Source organism: Sebastes fasciatus, chromosome 7, assembly GCF_043250625.1.
Source record: "Sebastes fasciatus isolate fSebFas1 chromosome 7, fSebFas1.pri, whole genome shotgun sequence".
In the NCBI taxonomy this organism is placed as follows: Eukaryota; Metazoa; Chordata; class Actinopteri; order Perciformes; family Sebastidae; genus Sebastes; species Sebastes fasciatus.
In genome coordinates, this window is record NC_133801.1 from 19,596,660 (window position 1) to 19,619,084 (window position 22,425).

At 43.6% G+C, this 22,425-nt stretch overlaps 1 protein-coding gene across 4 annotated transcripts in view; it reads left to right on the forward strand.

Annotated features, from left to right (window-relative positions):
- dscaml1 (Down syndrome cell adhesion molecule like 1) overlaps positions 1-22,425 on the forward strand; it is a 117,750-nt gene that overhangs the window by 12,292 nt on the left and 83,033 nt on the right. For all 4 annotated transcript variants that reach the window (XR_012594737.1, XM_074642086.1, XM_074642085.1 and 1 more), the window contains exons 2-3: positions 263-583; positions 9,431-9,577. Coding sequence is in view for 3 of the 4 variants with exons in the window: in XM_074642086.1 (XP_074498187.1) it covers positions 263-583; positions 9,431-9,577 (468 nt within the window). In the remaining variant the exon portion in view is untranslated. The remainder of the gene's footprint in view (positions 1-262; positions 584-9,430; positions 9,578-22,425) is intronic.

Consider the following 22,425-nt stretch of genomic DNA (forward strand, 5'->3'; position numbering starts at 1 on the left):
ATTTGTGCACACATTGTGTTAATACTTTTTACTTACATTGTGATGTTTCATCCTTGTAAATTGTATTTATAGGCAGGTTATGTGTTAATATGTTGTTACATTATTTTTATTCGGGAAAATAGCTACAGTGTTATTGTGTTTCATTATCAGTTTTAAGTGCACATGCTCCCTCTCTTCATACCTGTCTGATATGTGAATGTCGCCTGCATGTCTGACACTCACCAACTAACTAACTCTGTCTCCCTTCCTCTCATCCCAACAGTCAACAGTGAGGATGTTGTCTCTACGCGGCTGTACTTTGTGAACGCCTCCCTGCAGCGGGTGACCTTCTCCAGCTCGGTGGGGGTGTCCCTGCCCTGCCCTGCGGGCGGCGCCCCCCATGCCGTCCTGCGCTGGTACCTGGCCGCCGGAGACGACATTTACGACGTGCCCCATATCCGCCACGTGCATGCCAACGGCACCCTCCAGCTCTACCCCTTCTCCCCCTCCGCCTACAACAGCATTATCCATGACAACGAGTACTTCTGCACTGCTGAGAACCAAGCGGGCAAGATTCGTAGCCCCAGCATCCACATCAAAGCAGGTGAGGGTCGGACACACTGGATGCAAACTAGTTTTATTCCTGGGGAACTTTACTAATGTTTCTTACTGACTGTACTACATCAACACTCTGCTATGCTATTTTAGGTCTCTACATGCATTTTGAATGGTGACATTACCCTAGTTTAGCTCTATTGTTGGATGTCTCTTGAATCCTTTTGACTTGCTAACATTATTAAAGATCCAGAGTGTAGCATTTCGGGGGATCTATTTGCAGAAATGGAATATAATAATCATAACTATGTTTTCAATAGTGTATAATCACCTGAAACTAAGAATCGTGTTTTCGTTAGCTTAGGATGAGCCCTTCATATCTACATAGGGAGCGGATCCTCTTCATGGAGTCCATGTTGCTCTGCCATGTTTCTACAGTAGCCCAGAACGGACAAACCAAACACTGGCTCTAGAGAGAGCCTTTCACGTTATTACGTTACCTGAAGGCCACCGTAGTTCTCCGACACGCTTGGAAACGGAGGAGTGAGCGGAGATGTACTCAGTTGGTTGCAATCTGCACCCTCACCGCTAGATGCCGCTAAATCCCACACACTGCTCATTTAAGAGTGACATGGTGTTCACAAGTCGGGGGTTGTAAACATTTTGTGCCCACATAAGTCAGACTAATATGAAAACTTTGGTATGACATCCTCAAATGGGGCGGAGTCAGCTTGTAGCAGCAGTTAAATCTTCATTCTAATTTAACTTTCAATCCCCTAAAATGGCATCTACAGTTTTTAATCTGCATAGCTGACAACATTTTTACTATTTTTGTTGATTCTGTGGTTCACAGTTGGCACCACAACAACATTTATACTATTGATAGAATTCTTAATAATGTATAATGCTTAATGTGTTGTATTACATCAGTGTTTTTTCTGGATTCCCCACTTTTTGCTCCAGTTATATTAACTCATTCTTGGACTGGCCCAATCTTTAAAGGTGTACTGCAGCATTTTATCATTGGACCTTCATTAAGAGGGGAGACTCACAAGAGACTGAGACATCTTGACATTTATTCTCTCGTATGGGTCAGTCTTCAAACACAGCTGGATCCTACACTTCCCATAGTGCAACTCAGTATTGTCTTTCATTATTACACAGCTTTGAATACTTGATTCTGATTGGTCAATTACGGCGCTCTCTGGTCTATTATTTCTTTATGGCAGACCTCTGATATGTATAACAGACCGTTGCTATGGAAGCAGTTCTGATCTCGGACTCTGGAGAATCATTTTTGAGTCAAATTATTGATTTCTTAATTAAGTCCAGCATCACCCTGTTCTGGTTTTATTTCACAACAATGACCCGCTTGCTGTACGTTATCCCTTATTCAAAACTCTCTTTCCCAGGTAAACGCCTACTGTATCTCTTTCAAACTTCACATCTTCGGTTTATAAAACAGACTTTCTGTTAAAACGTTAAAGGGGAACACCACCTATGTTATTTTCATGGCTTAGTAAAGTTCAATCAGTATGTGTGAAGCTACTCTCTCTCAAACCGGAGAAGTAAGTCTCAAACTAGTGATGTCATAGGGTATAAATTGTGGAGCTGCTCTATAGACGATGAATGGGAGACTGATTTCGTGGAACCACAGAATGATTGTTTTCTTTTTTATACCCAAATGAGCTTTATTCTATTGTAGTGTTATCAGTTATGAAACAGAAAATGTTCCCATATACTCAGATCACTCCTCTGGGTGCACTCAGTGTCATCTAGAGCATCTCTCCCCATTCATTGTCTATGGAGCAGCTCCACACTTTATACCCTGTGACATCACAAGTTTGAGGTTTAGCACTCTAGCTTTTGGATTTGGGAGAGAGTTGTTCATGTTTACTTATATTTTTGGACTGTTTTAGACCATAGGAATAACATTGAATTTTGAAAATGGGCGTAGTTCCCCTTTAAGTTTCAAGCTCAATCCGAGGTAACCCTGATGATCTTCAGGTGTAAAATTGGAGGTTATACCTAAAAAAAATCTCTTTCTAGTCATTCCCAAATATTTTATATCACATTGCTACATCTTTATAGAAATGTGTCTCTCCCTAGCTGGGAGCAGTTAACTTTAACACACATTTTAATCGTCACAACAGCATCACCCAGCTACGGCCCAGCCTCTGTAAATATGGCCACCCAAACGGTCGTCATATTGGCATCCTAAACCAACAACTCCTCTCAGTGGGGGTGAAGTGTCTCAAAGCGCAGCGTCTTGACCCCTCATATTAAAAATCCTCCAGAAGACAGACACGCAGCCACATAGACAGTTGGTTTGGTGACCTGTCCGCACTCCTTGCCAAGGTCAAAGCTGGGGAGAGGTGCTGAACACACTGAGGGGAGGTGTTACTGCTCTTTCTCACACTCATCACACACACACACACACACACACACATACACAAGCATCATAAACACATGCATATGACCTAATGTGATACGCACTGGATACACGTGTATACAACAGACATGTATGTTCAAATGCACGCACACACTCAGACACACACACACACACACACACACACACTTACATGCACACCAGCCTGTGTGTAGCTCATGCCAGCAAGCCTCCTGTCTCCCAGTCTCTCCATCTGTCCATGGACTGGAAAGTCCCCTAACTACACACACACACACATACACACACACGCACACACAGAGCCATTTTCGTCAAGCTGGCTCTTGGTGTTTAGTTGCCAGCTCTTTGTCAGGGTGTTTGGCAGGAAAGATTTTGGAGAGTCAGCTACAGACACGGAAAGATGTGAACAGAATCGTGAAAAAAGAAGTGGATTTTCAGGTCACGGTAATAGCCAGGCAGACATTTTGACTGCGTTGATCAATCCTGCATGAAGAGACAGTCAGCAGTTCCCTACCCCACACATGCAAACGAACAAAATTATTCTCCAAAATGCTGCCAGATTGTCTCCCGAACCACCACCACCACACACACACACACTCAAAAACACACCCATATGGCCTGCGTGGTCCCTAGAGGAGGACAGTCCCTCCAGCGTGAGAGTGACCTTCTAGCCAGCCTCAGTGTTGGGATGACCTTCCCTCCCAAATAATTACAACAATTAATCAATTAAATGCTGAGGCAACCACAACTCCACAGCTCCATAACCAGGGCTCACGTGCATGCGTGTGCACCTCATTACCTCCAGAGTCCTACTCACACACACACACACATACTCGCTCGCACGCTCACACAACCCTGCAGTTGCCATGGGCGACAGAGGCGTGAGCGCTAGGGTGTGGCATGCCCCGTCTCAGGTGGCGCAGGAGAATGATGGCAGCTGACAGCTCGCAGTGTGACACCCCCCCAAAAAATCTGCCCCACCCCCTCTCCCCCCTCGCCATCCGTCTTGTCCTCCCTCCATCTCTCTCTCTCCCTTCTCTTCACATCTTCACATCTCTCTCTATCCCTCCCCCTCTTTCTCACCCTCTCCCATGCATGCTGATTGTGGGCCAATAATAGCACTAGCACCTGTCTGGATGGCTCTACATTTATGAAAATCACTATGTGGGCTGCTTGTTTTCCTCTATATGTTTTTATTTGGCTCCCTCGTTGCGGCTAATCTAGTTTTCCTGTATTTATTTTTACTCAAGCTTTTTTGAAGGTGTCTTTTTAAATACCAATCTACTGCACAAGTTCATTTTTTGGTTAAAAAATGTTATAAAATTGTTGGATAGATTTTAGAAGGAGCTTTGAGAGACAGCTATTGAATAATAAATACTTTTAGAACAAAACGTATTTACAGAAAAAATCTCCATATAGTGTGTATGCCACTCCAAACATGATCTCTATCCGGGACTAGTTCATTCTCAGACTATAGCTGTGTTTTTGGAGGCTCCTTAACTACAACTCATGTGTACTTCCTGATGATCATTTTCAGATTCATGTTGTAGAATTCCTGATTTTTTGCCTTTATTTGAGAGATGAGAGTGTAGAAATGGGTGAGATAGGTGAGAGAGAGAGATGTGACATGCAACAAAGGTCCTAAGGCCGGAATCGGACCCGGGCGTTGCGGTTAAACTGTATGCTATGCGCTGTAACCACAAGGCCAAGAGGCATCTTTTATTACTTTTCAGTCAGCCATTAGTTTCCATTCATTTCGGTATGGTCTAAAAATCAACTTGCAAACTTTTAAAACTTGCTTAAAGGGACTGTTTGTAAGAATCAGAAATTGCTTGACACCGGAATTTTGGTCGGAGACGATAACGTTTCTCAGCTGCGGAGCCCCGTCACTTCACAAGACACGGGAAACCTCTGTTGGTCTGGAGGAGCTGCAGCATTTATTTCTGCACAAACATCCACTTTACATTCTCTAGATATTCTCAGAGCTACTAACTCTTCTGCAGTGTGTAGTGTGCGTGCATGCACGTGAGAGTGGAGCGAAAGAGCGAGAACGAGCGCGGTGTGTGAGTGAAGGCAGGCAGGCAGGCAGCGGAGCAGAGACATCCGGCCCTGGAGACCAAAGCTACGGTCTCCCCCGCGTCCTCCGACCGCGGCCAACACTGTTTTGCAAGACGGGCTTCACTAAATATAACTTTGCGGTTTAGTGCATCCGTGTAGTTTGTGTTGGAGTCTTGTCTGAACAGCGTAGCCACACTCGAGCCCGCATGGGATACCGACCCGGATTGATTTATACGTGTAAGAAGTTACAAACAGTCCCTGTAAGATTCGATTTTCAAAAAACTACCCATATATTAATGACTTATTGCATATAATAATGAATTGTATGTAATGATAAACAGAATAAATTCTGATAGATGAATTCATTGTTAATTTTACCTATATGTAACTATACTTACTCGTGGAGTCTTCTACCTGTTTCTAGTTTTGAAGGATAAGAATAACAATCGGTTTAGTTTCCCAAAAGATCTGTCAGTTGTCAAACTGAGTATTATCAAAGAAAAGAGCCAGAGAAAGTCAATTACACATCGACAAAAAAAAACCAAAACTGTATTAATCCATTTTTGTGAATTGGATCCAAACCCCTAAAGCAAAGCTCTATGTGTGTGTTTGTGTGTAACATATCAGTTTGGCAGGATCTATAGCCTCAGGAATAAGACCTTACTGTATTTTAATGATCTCTCTCCTCTTCCATCTGAGCATCTCTTCGCAGTGCATTTCTTCACTTTCTCTTCTTAAGGACACACAAATCATTTTCACTTTTGGTAACAACTTAAGGGACCCAATGACAGATGTGTGAGCTTCCTCTAAAAATGAAAGCGCACCTTTCGCACATACAGTTAGTCATTACAGGCATTTGTGCTTGAAAAACATTCTTTCTGAGTCAGAGGATTTCATCATGTTGTGCACCCAAGTCTTCTCGACGCAAACTTGAAAATATGAAATGAGGACACCTGTTCAATGAGCTCACCTCAGCTCCCCTTTGTCCCGACTTAAACACACAAACCTACGTAGGCCCGGGCCAAGACAGCAGGTGTTTAGATCCCTTTCCTCCATCTGCCCTCCTCATCTTTTCTCTGGCTGACATTTCCTTACTAATACAATAAGTAGGGTCTCTGAACCTGATACACAAGGACTGCTTTCCTTATCCATTCAATAATGAAACCTGCGTCCATTCATTTCTCCTGTATGTCATTATTTTCCCCCTTTCTCCTTCTCTGTGTTTTTGCGGCTCGCTTTATGAATAAGTAAATGCAGTATTTGGTTTCCCCGTCGTTAATTATTGAAGCGACAGTGATACAAGACTTGCCTCCCAGTGCGCCCAGTGCACCAGACCCGTGTTTTAGCTCGTTCCTAGGCAACCAGGCTGCATATAGTCAGGCATCAGTAACATCCTAATGATTCTGCTGCGCATGCGATGAGGGGGAGTGCAATTTACACACAAATCAGTTGGGCTACCATTTGCATCCTGTCACAAGGCTTAAGAGAATGAATATGTAATGTTTTTTTTTTCTCCCCCCTCTGTGTCTTTCATATCTCGGAAGAGGAACGTGTGTTAAATGACAATGCTATCACAACAGTTGCCTCTTATTGGAGCCGGTTACATGGTCGTGTTCAAGGGCATGTTGCCATACAGGGCTTATTTGACTGATTTCAATGGGGTGAGGAGTGGTTGAACAATGCTTTCTTAGCTGGGGTCAAAGCACAGGAAGTACAAACCTGAGGTGACCTTGACTGGATTTGAACTCCCACTGAATTGACATGTGATGACTCTCATCATTGCACCAAACACTTACAACCTGTCAAGCTGGTTTTAAACACTCTATGAGAGGCACAGTGGGCATTGGGGATTTTCCCTGCTATTGACGAGCGGCAGCGGGGTCAATCAGAGAGTAAATAAATGATTGAAAGAATTGGCTCGGCCACAATAGGTGAGGCCACTCAGTCGATCCTGGCTATTGATCTGTATGTAGATGGCATCAATGAAAAGCAGGGGCTGTTCGAATGAAGAATTGAAATGAAGACTTGATTGGAATTATTTGTCCTTTAGCTTTGACTCGTTTACAAATGAGGCTTCGGCTCACATTAGCGTCCCGTGTGTCAGCTGGCCATAGTGAGAAGTGATACGCTCTCTGGAGGATATCTTATTGCAACCATTAATTTAGCTGAGGTACAAAGTAGCATCCACAACACCGCAATTGATTCTCTAAAGACCCCACAATCCAATGTTATAAACCTCATCTATATTCGGCTTGGTCATACTGTATACTGTGTGATGCAAGGTTAAATTTCAACAATGCTGAAAGAATAGTCCGCGCTCTACTCTAGTCTAAGCTCCGTCACAAGTCAGGAACGAAGAAAGAAAGGGTCCAAGGTTCAGCCAATTATGAAAAAGTAGAACAGTGTAAAAGCAATGGACAGAATCAGACAAAAAGACTTGGGAGATTAAACCTCGGACTTTAAGGTGAAAGACTCCCCACCATTCGGACAAGGACATCGGCTTTGGTTCCACTGGGTTCCAGTGACAGTGGCGGCTGGCATAAAGCATTATTAATGACCATGGAAACTGGCCTTCAGGCTAGGCGTTAATTATATCACTGGAGAGCTGGGGGAAAGAGCGAAAACATTGGAGGGCGGGGCCACTCCCTCTGTTATGTGTGTGTGTGTGTGTGTGTGTGTGTGTGTTTTACATTGTTAAGCTATTACTGTCCTCATTTCTAAGGGAAGCGTAGTTGAATAGAGGTGATAGATTGTGTTAGATTGTAGAAGCACTCCCCAACATCAGCCTTTCTGGGACCCCATCTCATTTCTGTAATTTTTCTGATCTTACTCATGTCAGATAGTCTCATTTTTGTACCTTATTATGTCAAAGTTACTAGAGAAAAATGTGGCAATGCCCCTTGATACAAAACCGTTCAGAAAGCACAGGGCAGTGTTCATTCAGCCAAGCTAGCATGCCCTTGAACTACCTGTCTCTCCTCCTCACCAAAATAATCCATTAATTTAATTTCACTTTACTTAATTTATTTAATGAAAATGTATGCTCTGATTCAGCATTTCACATTCCTCACTAATCTAAATGTGACGGAGTTAACTGGAGAGATAATTCGGTTAGCTACAGGCTACTGTTTTCATCATTAAGACCGTCTTAATCACCACCATTCTTCCCGTACGCTGGCACAGATTCCCAGCCTAGTGCTCTGCATGCCATGTGCAGGGGGTGTGTTTTTGATGCCCGGCGCCTGCATGTGACAGGTCCGTCGGCCGTGAGCAACCCTCCACTCCTCGCCGTCGCATAGCATCTGTGGCGTTGTTCTTTAAAAGGCCAAGGGCCACTCGCTGTGTATCCCCTTCAACGCAGCTCCGTGTCAACCCTCCTTACAGTCATAGTGTGACTTTGAATCTGGGGCTAAAGAGGGAGATGACGGCTTAATGGGGTTGAACAGGACACCAGACAAGTTTGTTTACAAGACCTGCCCCGGCTTTTTACTACGGGTTTAACGCGACAGAAGGATGTCGGCATGTGTAGCAAAGAGGGGTGAATTGTCACTTTTATACAGTGCTGAAACAATTAGTCTAGAGATTCTAGATAAGTTGTCAACTATTAAATTAGTCGCCAGCTATTTTGATAATCAATTAATTTGAGTAATTTTTTAAGAAAAAAGTCAGAATTCTCTGATTCCAGCTTCTTAATTGTGAATATTTTCTGTTTTTTTTTACTCCTCTATGACATTAAAACTGAATATCTTTGAGTTGTGGATGAAACAAGACATTTGAGGACGTCATCTTGGGCTTTGGGAATCACTGATCGACATTTCTTATAATTTTCTGACATTTTATTGACAAAACAACTAATCGATTAATCGAGAAAATAATCGACAATGAAAATAAATAGTTAGTTGCAGCCCTGAATTTGTCGATTAATTAATTAACTCATTGACGGGAAATGAATCTGCAACAATTTTGACAAATTATTTATTTGCTGGTTGGATGTTGCATGGTAACATCTCACAAACATCCGCCAATGGTTTGGTATCCTAAAGGCCTAAAATGCTACACGTTTGCTGGTTCCAGCTTTGCAAATGTAACCATTTGATGGATTTATTGTGTTTTATATTATTATATATTTAATATCTTTTGGTTTTGATCTGTTGGTCTGAATAAACAAGCAATGTGAAGACATAATCTTGGGCTTTTGGAAATTGTAATGGACTTTTTTAACTGGGATTCTCTGACAAAATGACTGGCAGCCTCGCTTTTATCACAAAACAAACTGAGTTGTTAGTAACTTTCACTTTCACCACTTTGTCATCAGTTAAAACAAAAGGTCAAGGTTCGTTCAGCCTTGTTCTCTCTTTCTGAGACATCCACCATCACCACCAACCAACATCCTTCCATTGACTAACCTCAGCTCTTTTATCCACACCTTAGTGTTCAGGGAGCCCTACACCGTCCGTGTGGCCGACCAGCGCTCCATGCGGGGTAATGTCGCCGTGTTCAAGTGCCTCATCCCCTCAGCCGTCCAGGAGTACGTCAGCGTGGTGTCCTGGGAGAAAGACACCGTCTCCATCGTCCCAGGTAGGAAATTCAGCCACACATCCACCTTGTGTTACTGTCCTCTCTCGCTGAAATATAATGTCCCTGCAAACTCCATTCGTATGTGAGTTATATTTGGCTCAGTGCGTGCTCGCTGTGTTTGATCAGGTGGTGGATAATAATGGAAAGCAAATGATCTAATGTCATCCCAATATGTCAATGGACTCGAGAACATTTGCCCTTAGAGAAATGAGAAATGTCTCCTGTTATTTTTAGAAGGAATAAATCCCTATCCAAAAATACAGAGCTCTGTCAGTATTTGAAAAAAATGGAATTTTCTATATTGTAATGAAGCTTTTTTTCCTCGTTTGCCATGTTTGTGATTGTTGACAGCCCTTAATCAATGTAATTGTGTCACTGGCATCTCCTGTTTCATCAGTGAGAGAAGATGGAGGAAGGTTTTAACAAAATAGTCCAATCATTCAAAAAGGAAGTCTGATGAAATGGCCTTTGCTTGGCACATCTCTGGCTCCTCACTCACTGACTGACACCGCTGTGGTTAATAGCTGTGTTACAGGGATAAATCAGGCATTAGTAGACATGTGCTGTGTGTGTGTGTGAGTGTGTGAGAAGGACAGAGGGGTGTGTGTGGGCTGGGGGGCGGGGGGGGGGGGGAGATCTAATTTGATGAGTGATAGATCTGTTTAGCTGCTCATCACAGTCACCCAAAAGAGAGCAGCCACACCTCCAGGGCTCTGCTGTGTCTGGAGCTCTTCTCTCTGCTTCGTCTGATCCTCTATTCAAATGTGTAAGTGAGGAATAATAATATCAGTTTGAAACTGAGCCTCCTACATGCTGCTGTATGCCGTATCTACGTGTGCTGTGTGTGTGTGTGTGTGTGTGTGTGTGTGTGTGCAGGCTTGCGCGGTGCAGCAGTGTTAACATTTGCTCCGCGGAGCAGTGGCAAATTGCAGGGTGTCAGATGAGACTGTTTAGGTCAGATGATACGTATTGCTCCCTCTGCCCCTTATCTCAGTCTGTGATACCGAGCACCCCTTTCATCTCTCTCTCAATTGTGTGTGAATAGAGGTGTGTGTTTGTGTGCCTCTTTGTATGGCTCTGTCCTTCACACGGGAGCACTCATTGATCCAGCACAGCTGTAGTGTGTGTGTGTGTGAGTGAATGTACGCGCGTGCGTGCGTGTGTGTGTGTGTTTGGTGTGTGTGTGTGGCCTGAGGGGGGTTTCCAGTCTGGATCGATAGAGCTTGCTGTTGGATTCCCCTCTCTCTTGTCACGGATCCCTCAGTGTGAGTGTGGTGAGACCGGGCCGGGCTGTTTGACGGTAAAACATGCACATATGAACAAGCTAGAGCATGTGTGTGAACATGTAACACACACACGCACACACACGCACGCACGCACGCACGCACGCACGCACGCACGCACGCACGCACACACACACACACACACACACACACACACACACACACACACACACATATTCACATGAGCAGCTTTCTGTGACTAAGCTGATTAGGACAAGTCATCCATATGCTTTAATTAAAAAAACTGTAATTTGCCCTATGAACATATGACCACAATACATTACAGTATGTTTACTGTTTATTCTTATCAATAATTCCATGTGAAACATAAGTTTATGCCTCATGACGTCGGATCATGTCCAGATGTTAAAGAGTTGGATAGAATTATTATGTATGTATGTATGATATCTATATACAGTATACAATACAATAGGGCTGCAACCAACAATTATTTTCATTATTGATTAATCTGTCGATTATTTTCTTGATTAATCGATTAGTTGTTTGGTCTATAAAATGGTGAAATCAGTGTTTCCCAAAGCCCAAGATAACATCCTCAAATGTCTTGTTTTGTCCACAACTCAAAGATATTCAGTTTACCGTCATTAGGAGTAAAGAAACCAGAAAATATTCACATTTAAGAAGCTGCAATCAGAGAATTTTGACTTTCTTTTCTTAAAAAATTACTCAAACCGATTAATCGATTATCAAAATAGTTAGCTTTTAATTTAATGGTTGACATCTAATCAATTAATCGTTGCAGCTCTACAATATACTATACTCTTGGGCTGATAAAGAATACGAAACACCATTTTAAAGCTGAATTGATTAGTCGATTAATCAATTATCAACAGAAAAATAATTGGCAACTGTTTTAATGATCAATTTCAGTTATTTTTCAAGCAAAAATGCCAAACACTTGCTTGTTCCAGCTTCTTCAGTGTGTGGATTTGCTGTTTTATATCATTGTAAACTGAATATTTTTGGGTTATGGACTGTTGACCGAGCAAAAACAAGACAAGATCGTCATTTAATAGACAAAATGATTAATCTATTAATCCAGAAAATAATCGTTATTCCGTGTTATTCCGTGTTATTCCAGGTTATTCCATAATGAAAGTAACCATCCTACAGTAAACCATCTGAATTTGCATTTGAAAAAGGTTTGAGAGCTTTTTTTTGTTTTCCATCTCTCTCTCTGTCTCTCTCTTTCTTTCTCTCTCCAGAGCTGATGAATAGGTCTTATTAGTAACACAGTGCTCCTCTTCTTCTTTCCGTCCGTCTTTGGCTCGAAGCCTCCTCTCATCTCTTTCCCTCCCTGGTACAGACTGGTGGCCTGTGTCAGCATCATGGCCACACACACACACACACACACACACACACACACACACACACACACACATATACACAGAGTGCACGTGTGCGCCCCTCCCAGCCCACCACCCCTCATCCATCCATCCATCCATCCACTCTATCAGCTCCTGGTGGCGTGCACAGCTCTCTCTCCTTCGATAGCACTCGAGATGCTCTAGTGCTTTGCCATTTATTAGGGACAGTGTATGCCAAGGTATTGGCTTGACAGGATGACACATGTCACACAGACGGCTGTGTTGGTCAATAAAGCTGAGTTTGAATGGGCTTTGATGAAGAGGCAGGAGGGTGTTTGCTGACAGCTGGCCTCACTGCGAGACGACCCTGCCTGGGTGTCGTGTCAGTATTTGACAGCCAAATCTGTTTGCGTAGAGGCCCGTTCACGGAGCAGTGTGTGGCGGTGTGGGGTGGGGTGGGGGGGGAGTAGACAGATAGATAGACAGGCAGACAGTCAAACACAGGAGGGCTTTGTGTGTTGACTGGCTATCCTGGTTTTTACTCCCCTGTCATACCTCCCCTTCCCCTGCTATCTCTATATCTAGCCATGTCTCTCCCTCTAATTGATGGTTTGCTCGTGTTGCTGTTGGTTAGAAAATTAGCATTTGTTTGCTTGTCAGTTAGGGAACTGAAAGAGGACGCTCTGTTGATGGATGTGTATGAAGGAACTTCATCTGTGTGTGTGTGTGTGTGTCACTTTGTTAGTATCCATCTCCTCCTCCAGTTGGAGCTTAAAACAGTGTGAGTTTTATCTGGTCACCATGGTAACGGGTGCGAACCGGCGGGTGGAATGAGGAAGGTGTGAGGATGCATCGCTGCCTGATTTTTATTAGTGCATCACCACGGCTCAGCCCCTGCACGCACGCACACACACACGCACACGCACACACACACACACACGCACACACGCACACACACACACGCACACACACACACACACACACACGCACGCACGCACGCACGCACACACACACACACACACACACACACACACACACACACACACAGATGACATAGCTGCATATTTATGTACACTTCTGTGACAGGTAGTGTACATGTCATCACTGTCAGGAGAATGAATCTTTTATCTCCAAATGTGGAGATTTCAACACTTTTCTTTCTGTCTGTCTGTATTTCTGGTTTGTGGGTGACACTGTTCACCTGTTTTACCAACCAGTAAATAAACTGGGCCAATGCACTGTATTGGCAAATATCCTCTTATTGCAGATATTTCGATATCTGTGTATATGTCAGCTGATGAGTAACAAGAAATCACATTTCAGACTTGCCAAATTTAAGTATAAAGAGATTTTGTCAGATTGTCACCGTTACTTAGTTTCAAAACAAACTTAATCATGACTATTAGCTGATGTATCGTTGGATTTTTTTAAACTCTCAAATATCAGTAATGGTATCGGCCTCAAGAATCTAGTAATGGTTGGGCTATTATACACATACGTAGCATAATCCTCAGTACTCTGTTGGTCTTTAAGGTATGTTATTCCTCATAGAATATTGCCGTTATCAAAATGATAAAACAGATATTTGTCTGGAAATATTCACATGTTCATGATTTTGTGCTATATGTCGTTAGTTCAGTCTCTTTGGGAGTTAAAGGAAGAGTGTGTAGCATTTCGGGGGATCTATCAGCAGAAATGGAATATAATATTCATAACTATGTTTTCATCATTGTATAATCACCTGAAACTAAGAATCATGTTTTGGTTAGCTCAGAATGAGCCCTTCATATCTACAGTACATAGGGAGTGGGTCCTCTTCAGGGAGTCCGCCCGTGTTGCACCGCCATGTTTCTACAGTAGCCAAGAACAAAGGTCATTGTAGTTCTCCGACACGCTTGTGAAACTGCGGTACCGTGAGCCACAGAGCGCAAAACTGCAGTACCACCAGCCGCCGTCTGACTTCCGTTCCTCCTAAACGGTGTTACGTTATGGATGGCCCCTGATTGAGGTGAACGGCGTTACCCCGGTTTTGCACTCGGCGACTCACGTTACCGCAGTCTTTGAAAGGGAGGAGTGAGCGGAGGGATATTCAGTTGCTTGCAATCTGCAAACTCACCACTAGATGCTGCCAAATCCTACACACTGTACCTTTAAGGAAAATGTGACTTATGACTAACAGTGATAAAAAAAACATACACAGAGTTCATCTTTTTACATGTTTTATTTTATCTTATGTTGGAATGCATGAAGAAATCGGACCAATACTGTACAATTTCACATTTCTTTCTTGAAATCGCAAACTCCATGTTTATGTGAATCACATTACATACTGTGGTTGAATATATTAAACTGAGTAGCTTCGTTAAATGTTTACAGTGTGAGTCATATTAGAGTAATAAATCAGGCTAAGGAAAATATGCCTTTACCAACCTGGTTAAGCGATAAATTACATTCAATCTGCTTCTTTTTAAAAATGCTGTTTCTATTTTAAGAAAAGATTTATATAGAGTATTACAATAATATGAATCATAACTTGTTCAAAAGTTCCTGTGGATTCACAAAGTGTGCCTGAGATTGTACAGTACTCCCACACCTCTGCTGTATTACATGGAGAAGCTTCAGAATGACAGAATGCCACTAGAGAAAGACACAAAGTGATAGATATGTAGATTTATTGATTTAACTTCTAATTGAATCATTGATTGGTTGGTATAGTGGGAGGGAGACAGAGAGAGGGAGAGAATGTGAAGGGTGTGGAAAAGTGTGACGTCTGAGTTTTTTGCATCCATTGATTGAGGTTGTTTAATCCCCCTTCTCTTTCACACACACTGCCTCTCTCTCTCTCTCTCTCTCTCTCTCTCTCTCTCTCTCTCTCTCTCTCTCTCTGTGAAGTGTAGCGTCACCACAGCTGCTGCAGCTTCTGTCCCAGTCTCCATTTTGTGGCCACTCTGCAGAGGCCCTATCCTCTCTCTATCTTACCCCTCTGTCAATCCACTCTTCTCTTAACTTTACCTCTCTCTCTCACGCTTCCTTTCCGGAGGCACTTATTAGGAGATGAAGTGACAAAGCATCGTCTTTTCCTTCCACTCCATCAAACCTTGAAAGTGAACAACAAGATAAACCACCAAAAACAAAAAATGGCAGAATAGGCAGAAAAAGAAAAGACAAAGTGGCACAAAAGCATGACATGCTAAATTATGCAGATGGCAAAGTGGGCATAGGATGGAGGGATGATGGAATGAGGCGGGTAGGTATATGAGGACGTATGAGAGGATGGACAAAGAGAGAGGTGTGCTTGTGTTTTCTTGTTGTCCCCAGCACCCCAGGGAGGAAGAGGAGGCCAGGGGCTCTAAAGCCACTGTGTCCCGCTATTAAAGATGCATCTGACAAGCGCTTAATGCCCCCCCGTACCTACCCTTTCTCCTCCATTTCTCTCTCTGACTTTTTTTTATTCATCCCTGTTCTGACCATTAACCATTACACACATCGAGCGCATCTATGTGTGTTTGTCTTTGCGATGGCAGCAGTTTGTGCCTAGTGTGAGGGGTGGGAGGAAGAGGGCAGGGGGAAATAGGCGGTGTTTACTTATTGATGTGTGTTTATGGGCTGTGTGTGTGTGTGTGTGTGTGTGTGTGTGCGTGTGTGTGTGTGTGCGTGTGAACCTGGCAGTTATTTGTGTTAGGTTGGGTTATTTATTCAGCACTCGTGTTTGGATGTTTTACAGAGAGAACAGGTGCAGAGCGACTCTGAGCGCACTCTGTTTGAGCGGACTCTGTGCGTGTGTGTGTGCGTGTGTGTGCGTGTGTGTGTGCGTGTGCGTGTGTGTGCGTGTGTGTGCGTGTGTGTGTGTGTGTGTGTGTGTGTGTGTGTGTGTGTGTGTGTGTGTGTGTGTGCATTAGTGAGACAGACAGAGAGTAAGAAGACACAGGGGCATTCACTGCTGTCCAGGCACTGATAGGGCCGCAGTGTTGTATTCCGAGTGGTTGACACGATTCGAGTGTTGAAAAGGAAACGCCGATTTGTGGCTTTTGAGACATAAATGTGCAGGTTATTTGTGGACTGACAGACAGACAGACAGACAGACAGTGTACATGCACAGGAACATGGATGTTCTGTGTCGAGATTGAAATGGCGGGAGAGATGGAGGGAGATTGAAGGAGGGAGGGAGGAAGTGAGAGAGAGGGCTGTGCACGAGGAGAATTTCAATGGCACTCCAATCATGCAGGCAGTCTCGTTAGCCCAGGGAACATTTGCATAGCGCTTCGGCGAATTCATTTGGCCTTACTCAGAGAAGATGGCTCCCTTTCCTCTCTGCTAGTTAGTTATTCATTAACCGCACTCAGCCAAAGGTGTGCGCAGGTTCATGCATGTGAATCTGTTTGTTTCTGACCTGCCGGCCGACATGCTTTTAATTTTACACTGTATATATTCTTTGTGCATGAGATGATCGCTGGCTGTGTTTGCAGCACCGCGGTGCGTCTCTGCATCTTTCTGACTGAATGGATACGTGCCTCGTCGGATCCGCCCGCATATATACTTACAATAGTAGTGTAAGTACATGCCAGCAGACAGAATCGCTGTCAGATATTTTGCCAAATGCAGTGCCGACGTCAGAGCATTACTCATCACCCACCACGATCTCCTCGCCAACACCCTCTTCCTCAAACGGTGATGCTGCGCTTCAACTTTGTGTATCGCTGCTGCATTCCCCCCTCCTCCTCCTCCTCCTCTTCCTCCTCCCCCAGCCTGAGAACCTAATTAAGGAAACATACATGATGAGGGTTCAGACAATCAGATCTATACTTGAGGCCATCACTAATGGGGATCATGACTTGCCTCAAAAAAAGCATGTGACTTTTAGGGTGGGGTAAAACTGTGTGTGTGTTAGGGGTGGGGGGCGTTGGGGTAGGAGGAGGAGGAGGAGGAGGGTTGTGGCAGTGAGGAAGCACAGCCAGTAAGTGAAGATGACACACATAATGAAGAATACAGTGGATGTGTTATTCTAATTATCCCACTGACACCGCCTTGCAATCTAATGTTGTTTGACAGTGCACAACAACCATGGTGGAGAAGTGTGTGTGTGTGTGTGTGTATTTGTATGCGTGTGCATGGGTGCGTATGTGTATAAATTTGCAAGCAAGCATTTGCTGGAGTCTGACAGTGTTTGTCACATCTGCCTGAGCTCAAATGTGAATTTGTTTTGTGTGACCTTTCCTAAAGATAAGTCGTTTTGTTGGTCAGTTTGAAAAACACCCACATGCCCAACATTATCCAGTGCTCCATGCTTATAACTATTGTTTGATAATAGGTACGTATTGTAGCTTTATCTAAAGAGTAATGGAATTAGATTATATATTAGCTTTAAAGAGAGAGTGCGGGTGTTTTTAAGTGGGGTTGTATGAGGTACTTATCCATAGTAGATGTATTCCCTACGGTAGATGATGGTCGGCATGCACCCAGCTTGGAGAAGCAGACAGGAGTTACTGTAGGGAAGTAAAGCGATGTACTGCTGTGGACAGGGCCAGCAGAAAAACATATTTTAGACACCTAAAAGAAAGGCCCACCTAAAAAAAATCAATCTCAGTTTAAGCGTACGCTAGATTTAGAATATTTTCACCGCTTTACCTTGCTGTCAGACAGCCCTTTCCGATGGGGAACTGAAGACGTTGTATCCATATATGCCATTGCCAAAGCCACCAGACTCCATTGAAAAAAACTGAGATTTTACCTTGCAGAACACCTGGGTTGTCGGTCTACAGCTGAGTCAGTCAGTTAGTTTTGTGTTATTGTGTGACTTTGGTGAATGACTGCCTCATAAAACCCTACTTCAAAACACCCAAACTATCCCTTTAAGTGGCCCATAGTTTAGTCTCTCATTCTTTGGAAAATGTGATTTATGTGAACTTTTTGCAGATAAACATCAGAGTGCTTTGGGTGAATATGTGTTGCTCATATGAAATAGTTCTGAAAATAAACCTGGCTACACCAGCTTTATTGACTTAAAGGTGCCCTGTGGAGTTTCCTTGTAAACAAAAAATAGTTATATTTACATTCAGTGTTACTCACCATATCCTGTTGTGTGTATCTTAAGGCCTCACAAATGTATTCAGTCCATCTCTTTTTAGAATTATTTACATCCATGTTTATTAGCTGGCCGTCTTCTTCTTCATTACCTTTCTTCGCGTATTACCACTAGGCCAAAAAACTTGTCTATCCTTTCACCGTTGTGTGATTGTGTGTTTTATTAAGAGAGATGAATGAGAAACAAAAAGAAAGAAAGCGACTCGAGCATTTCAGACGTGCATGTGTTTGTGTGTACTTGTGTTCAGTAGCGTGGTGGGGGCAGGGCAATATGAGAGATATCCTGTTCCAACACATCCCCTCTGGAGCTGACTTAATGACCCGTGACCTGAAGATGTACATGCTAGGGAAGGAGAAAGGGGTGGGAGGGAGGGTAGCCGTGGAGGGACCGAAGGGGAGGAGGTGGGTTGAGGAGGAACCAGGAACAAAATGGATGAAAACTGCAGCAAATAAAGCAGAATGAGAGATGCAAATGTGTGTTGTGTGACGCATCCGTCTCTCTCTCTCACGCTCTTTCTCTCTCGCTCAGATGTGTCCTGACTTGACCACGGTCGTATCCATCAGCTGGAGGAGCTCCTTCGCTTACCTCTTTCCGGCCGTCTTCGCCGCTTTCACTCACTTTTCCTTCTTCATTTTCTTTCATCGGGCTCATAGATCACCGCTAATCAAAGACGGGATGTAGACAGCCAGCAGAGCTCTGACATGCAGCCCACAATGGACACAGGCAGAGGCAGCGAGAGAAAGATAGAGAGGCTGAAAGTGAAAGGAGGACAGGGAGATAGAGGTAGAATAACTCGGTAGGGGAGTGGGCAGAAGACAGGTGAAATAGATTGGCACAGTTTACCTGCTCTACTCAATTTTTCTTCTTTCCTTTTTGACACTCTCCATTTTCCTGTTGTTTCTTCCACTATTTCCCTGCCCCTGCTCTTTCCCTCCAACCTCACCTAACCTCTGCCATATCTGTTCATTTAAACTGTGTAGCTGCCCGTGTTGTGTGTGTGTGTGTGTGTGTGTGTGTGAGCCCTCGCTGACCTCCCCTGTGAGCAATGGCATCTCTATGCTTTATTAATAGCTAATCAATGGGCTCTCTGGGGTGTATGGGATGCCCTGAGGACTCCCACAAGACATATGCCGGCGTGTTAGCGCACACGCGGACATTTCCCCACACACACGCACACGTCAATAGTTCATAGAAGTCAGTGGGGTAAAACACATGTAAAGGTTATTTAGCCAATAGTGTTTTTAAGGTTTTTATTTAGCCACTGCGACGAAATGATGCAAGTAGCTCTGATCCATTATAGACAGTTTCAGATTTGTCCTTTATGTTCCCTTATTTGGTTTGTTTGCATCATCTCTTTTTCTCACTTGCTCCGTTACCTCCGCCGCCTCCTCCTCGGGTTCTCTTACTGCTTGACTTGACATTTATTCCTCTCAAGCGCTTATCAGGCCCACCTTGACCGCCTCTGGTTTTGCATCATTATTTTCCCTTCCCTTTCTGCTATTTTCAGCGTGCCTGCCCTCTTCCTATTCTTCCCTCACCTACTTATTTTCTCCGCTCCGCTCTCACTTTCTGTACCTTAGCTCTTGGTATTTTGAAAGTGCAGTTTTTCTTTTTTTTGTGTGTGTGTGTGTGTGTCTGTTTTGTTCATGTGCATAGCCATTGTTTTACAATGCCCAGGGCAATGCAAGTTTTCTGTTCCTCTCACTCCGTCTCACTGGAGACATTGTTTGAAAACAGCGATGTGAGTTACAGACGTGTCTTGTGAGGAATCCTCCATGTTTTCTCCCTTTTACCTCCCTCCACTCCTTCTTAGTCAACCCTCACTGAGCTAATGGCTCACTTCTTACACACTTCCTGTACTAAGACATGTTGCATCAATAGCACTCCTTGCCATATAAATTATGGCTAAATTACATGTTTTGTTTGTTATAATGTGTGCATTTCAGCATCCCAAACTGAATTAAAGGATGAGGCTGCTAGCAATCATCAACAAATCCCATTAAAAGAACAAAACCAGTAAACTGTCAGCCAGTCTCTCTCTCTCTCCCAGCCTTTCAATGGCTCTCAACCCAAAGCTCATATGTTCCTACTAAAGACACTAACCTGTTCTCATCCCAACTCGTCACATACTGACGCTTTGTCAGACCCCTCGGCGTCACTTTTCCGTCGCAGTAAACACATCATAACGATATAAATTAAACAAAAACACTTGCTTAGGATTAGGCAACAAAGCCTCGTTAGTTTTAGGAAAAAACAACATGGTTAGGCTTAAAATTACTACGTTTGTAGAGTGTGTCCCTGTGTCTCTTTCGCTCTTTAAACTACGTCACCACAGCACTTTCTCTGAGCGTTTACTGATGCTGCAGATGCTATTACATTGTAGTTAATGGAAAGCCCGGTGCGTCGTGCTTTGTGCGGTTGTATCGAACGGCAACCGCCGTGACAAAGCGCCAGTAATTGATCCCCTGGGAATGAAAACGGGCTGAAGATGCACATCTTTAAAAATTGGTCACAAATGTATACTTTCATGTTTTAAAAAAGGCTAAAATAGCTTGGCACTATAGTTTTTAAGAACCGTGTATTCACTAGTGCATTTGTTTGATGCCCACTGCTTTGGTGCGGTAGCAGGACGGTGTATGTGGGAGTGACTAAAAATGCACTACAGTGTCAGTGTTCATGGTAATGAAGGAACATGTCGTCCGGTGCAATGGTGTGACTCATTGATGTGTTATTAATAGTTTTTGGACAACAATGGAGGTCTGTGGCACAGAGGAATACGCTATATCAGGCTTTGGTCTAAACAGGCAATAGATGTTTGTAAGATCCAGTTACTTCCTGGCGTCTCCGCTGGTTGCCTGGTAACGTCAAGCCTCCAGGACTCCCAAGCAAGAAATAGGCCCGAACATAACCCCATGCAAAACCACAGCATGTCATTTTACGACAGTGAGCTTTAGTGTTGCTGGTGGACGGATTTTGTTGCGATGGACAGAGCCAGGCTAGCCGGCTGCTGGCGGTATCTAAGTAACTTTAAATGGGGTTTCACCTGTTTTTTTACCTACATCCAACTGCCCTTTGGCTAAGACTGTGTGTGTGTGAGTGTGTGAGTGTGAGAGAGAGAGAGAGAGACGGAGAGAGAAGAAAATCTTTTTACATCTGAGCTTAGCTGACTAAGGCTCCCAGAAGACAAAGGAAGGGGGAGAGGGGTGCGGGAAGGGAAAGTAAAGAGGAAAAAGAGAATGTAATTTGAATCTCATATACATTTCAGTTGAAAGTCATTGTAGCCTTGATACATTCTCTCTGGAGTCGGCCTCACACACACGCACACGCACAGGCACGCATGTACACACACGCACACTCGCCCCCCCCCCACCCACTCTTGTGGACAAAGCTCTTGTGTATGAGCACAGATTGACAGTTGAGTGCTCGCACTACAGCTCATTCATCCTTGTTGACTACATCTCTGCTGCCAAGTTGAAAATACAATATATGTCAGTGTGCAGCCTCTCCGCAAAATAAAAATATATTGTAATAGCTACAGTCGCTTGCACACTTAAATACCCCGACGATGACATTAGAAGCTGTAAAATAGAACGAATGGGAGGAAAACAGTAGGCACTAAACTGATTTGTCTTGGCGCTCCTTCTCCCTCCAAACTTATTTTTCTTTTGTCCTGGGAAACCGAATGCTGCACCGCCATCTCATAAGAGGAACACTGCTGTTTTTATACCAAGTTAGGTTTCCATGTCCAATCAGTTGGTCTCAAACAGTCGTACACATGTCGCTTATCAGTTTTAATATGTTTCTTACATGGCTACAAGAAAAATATCTGGACAGTGGCCTTGACTTTGAACTTTTTATGATATGTTTTCATGTCATTTTTTAGATCAAAATAGTGGTGCTATAATTTAGGCATACAGCCATACTGTACAGAGGAAGGGCTACATATCAAGTGCTTCTCAAAGTGTCAAGAATATACACACATGTGTTTTTTGGAATTGTGTCCCTCTTTACTCACCCCCACTCGCCAACAGCACCCATCTCCAGATTTGTGTGTGTGCATCTGTGTGTGTGTCTCTCTTTTGCTCTGCATAAACAGTGTGCCCTTCTCTCGCAGGCTGACAAGTGAACGCCTTGTTTATTTCTGTTGAGGGGAAA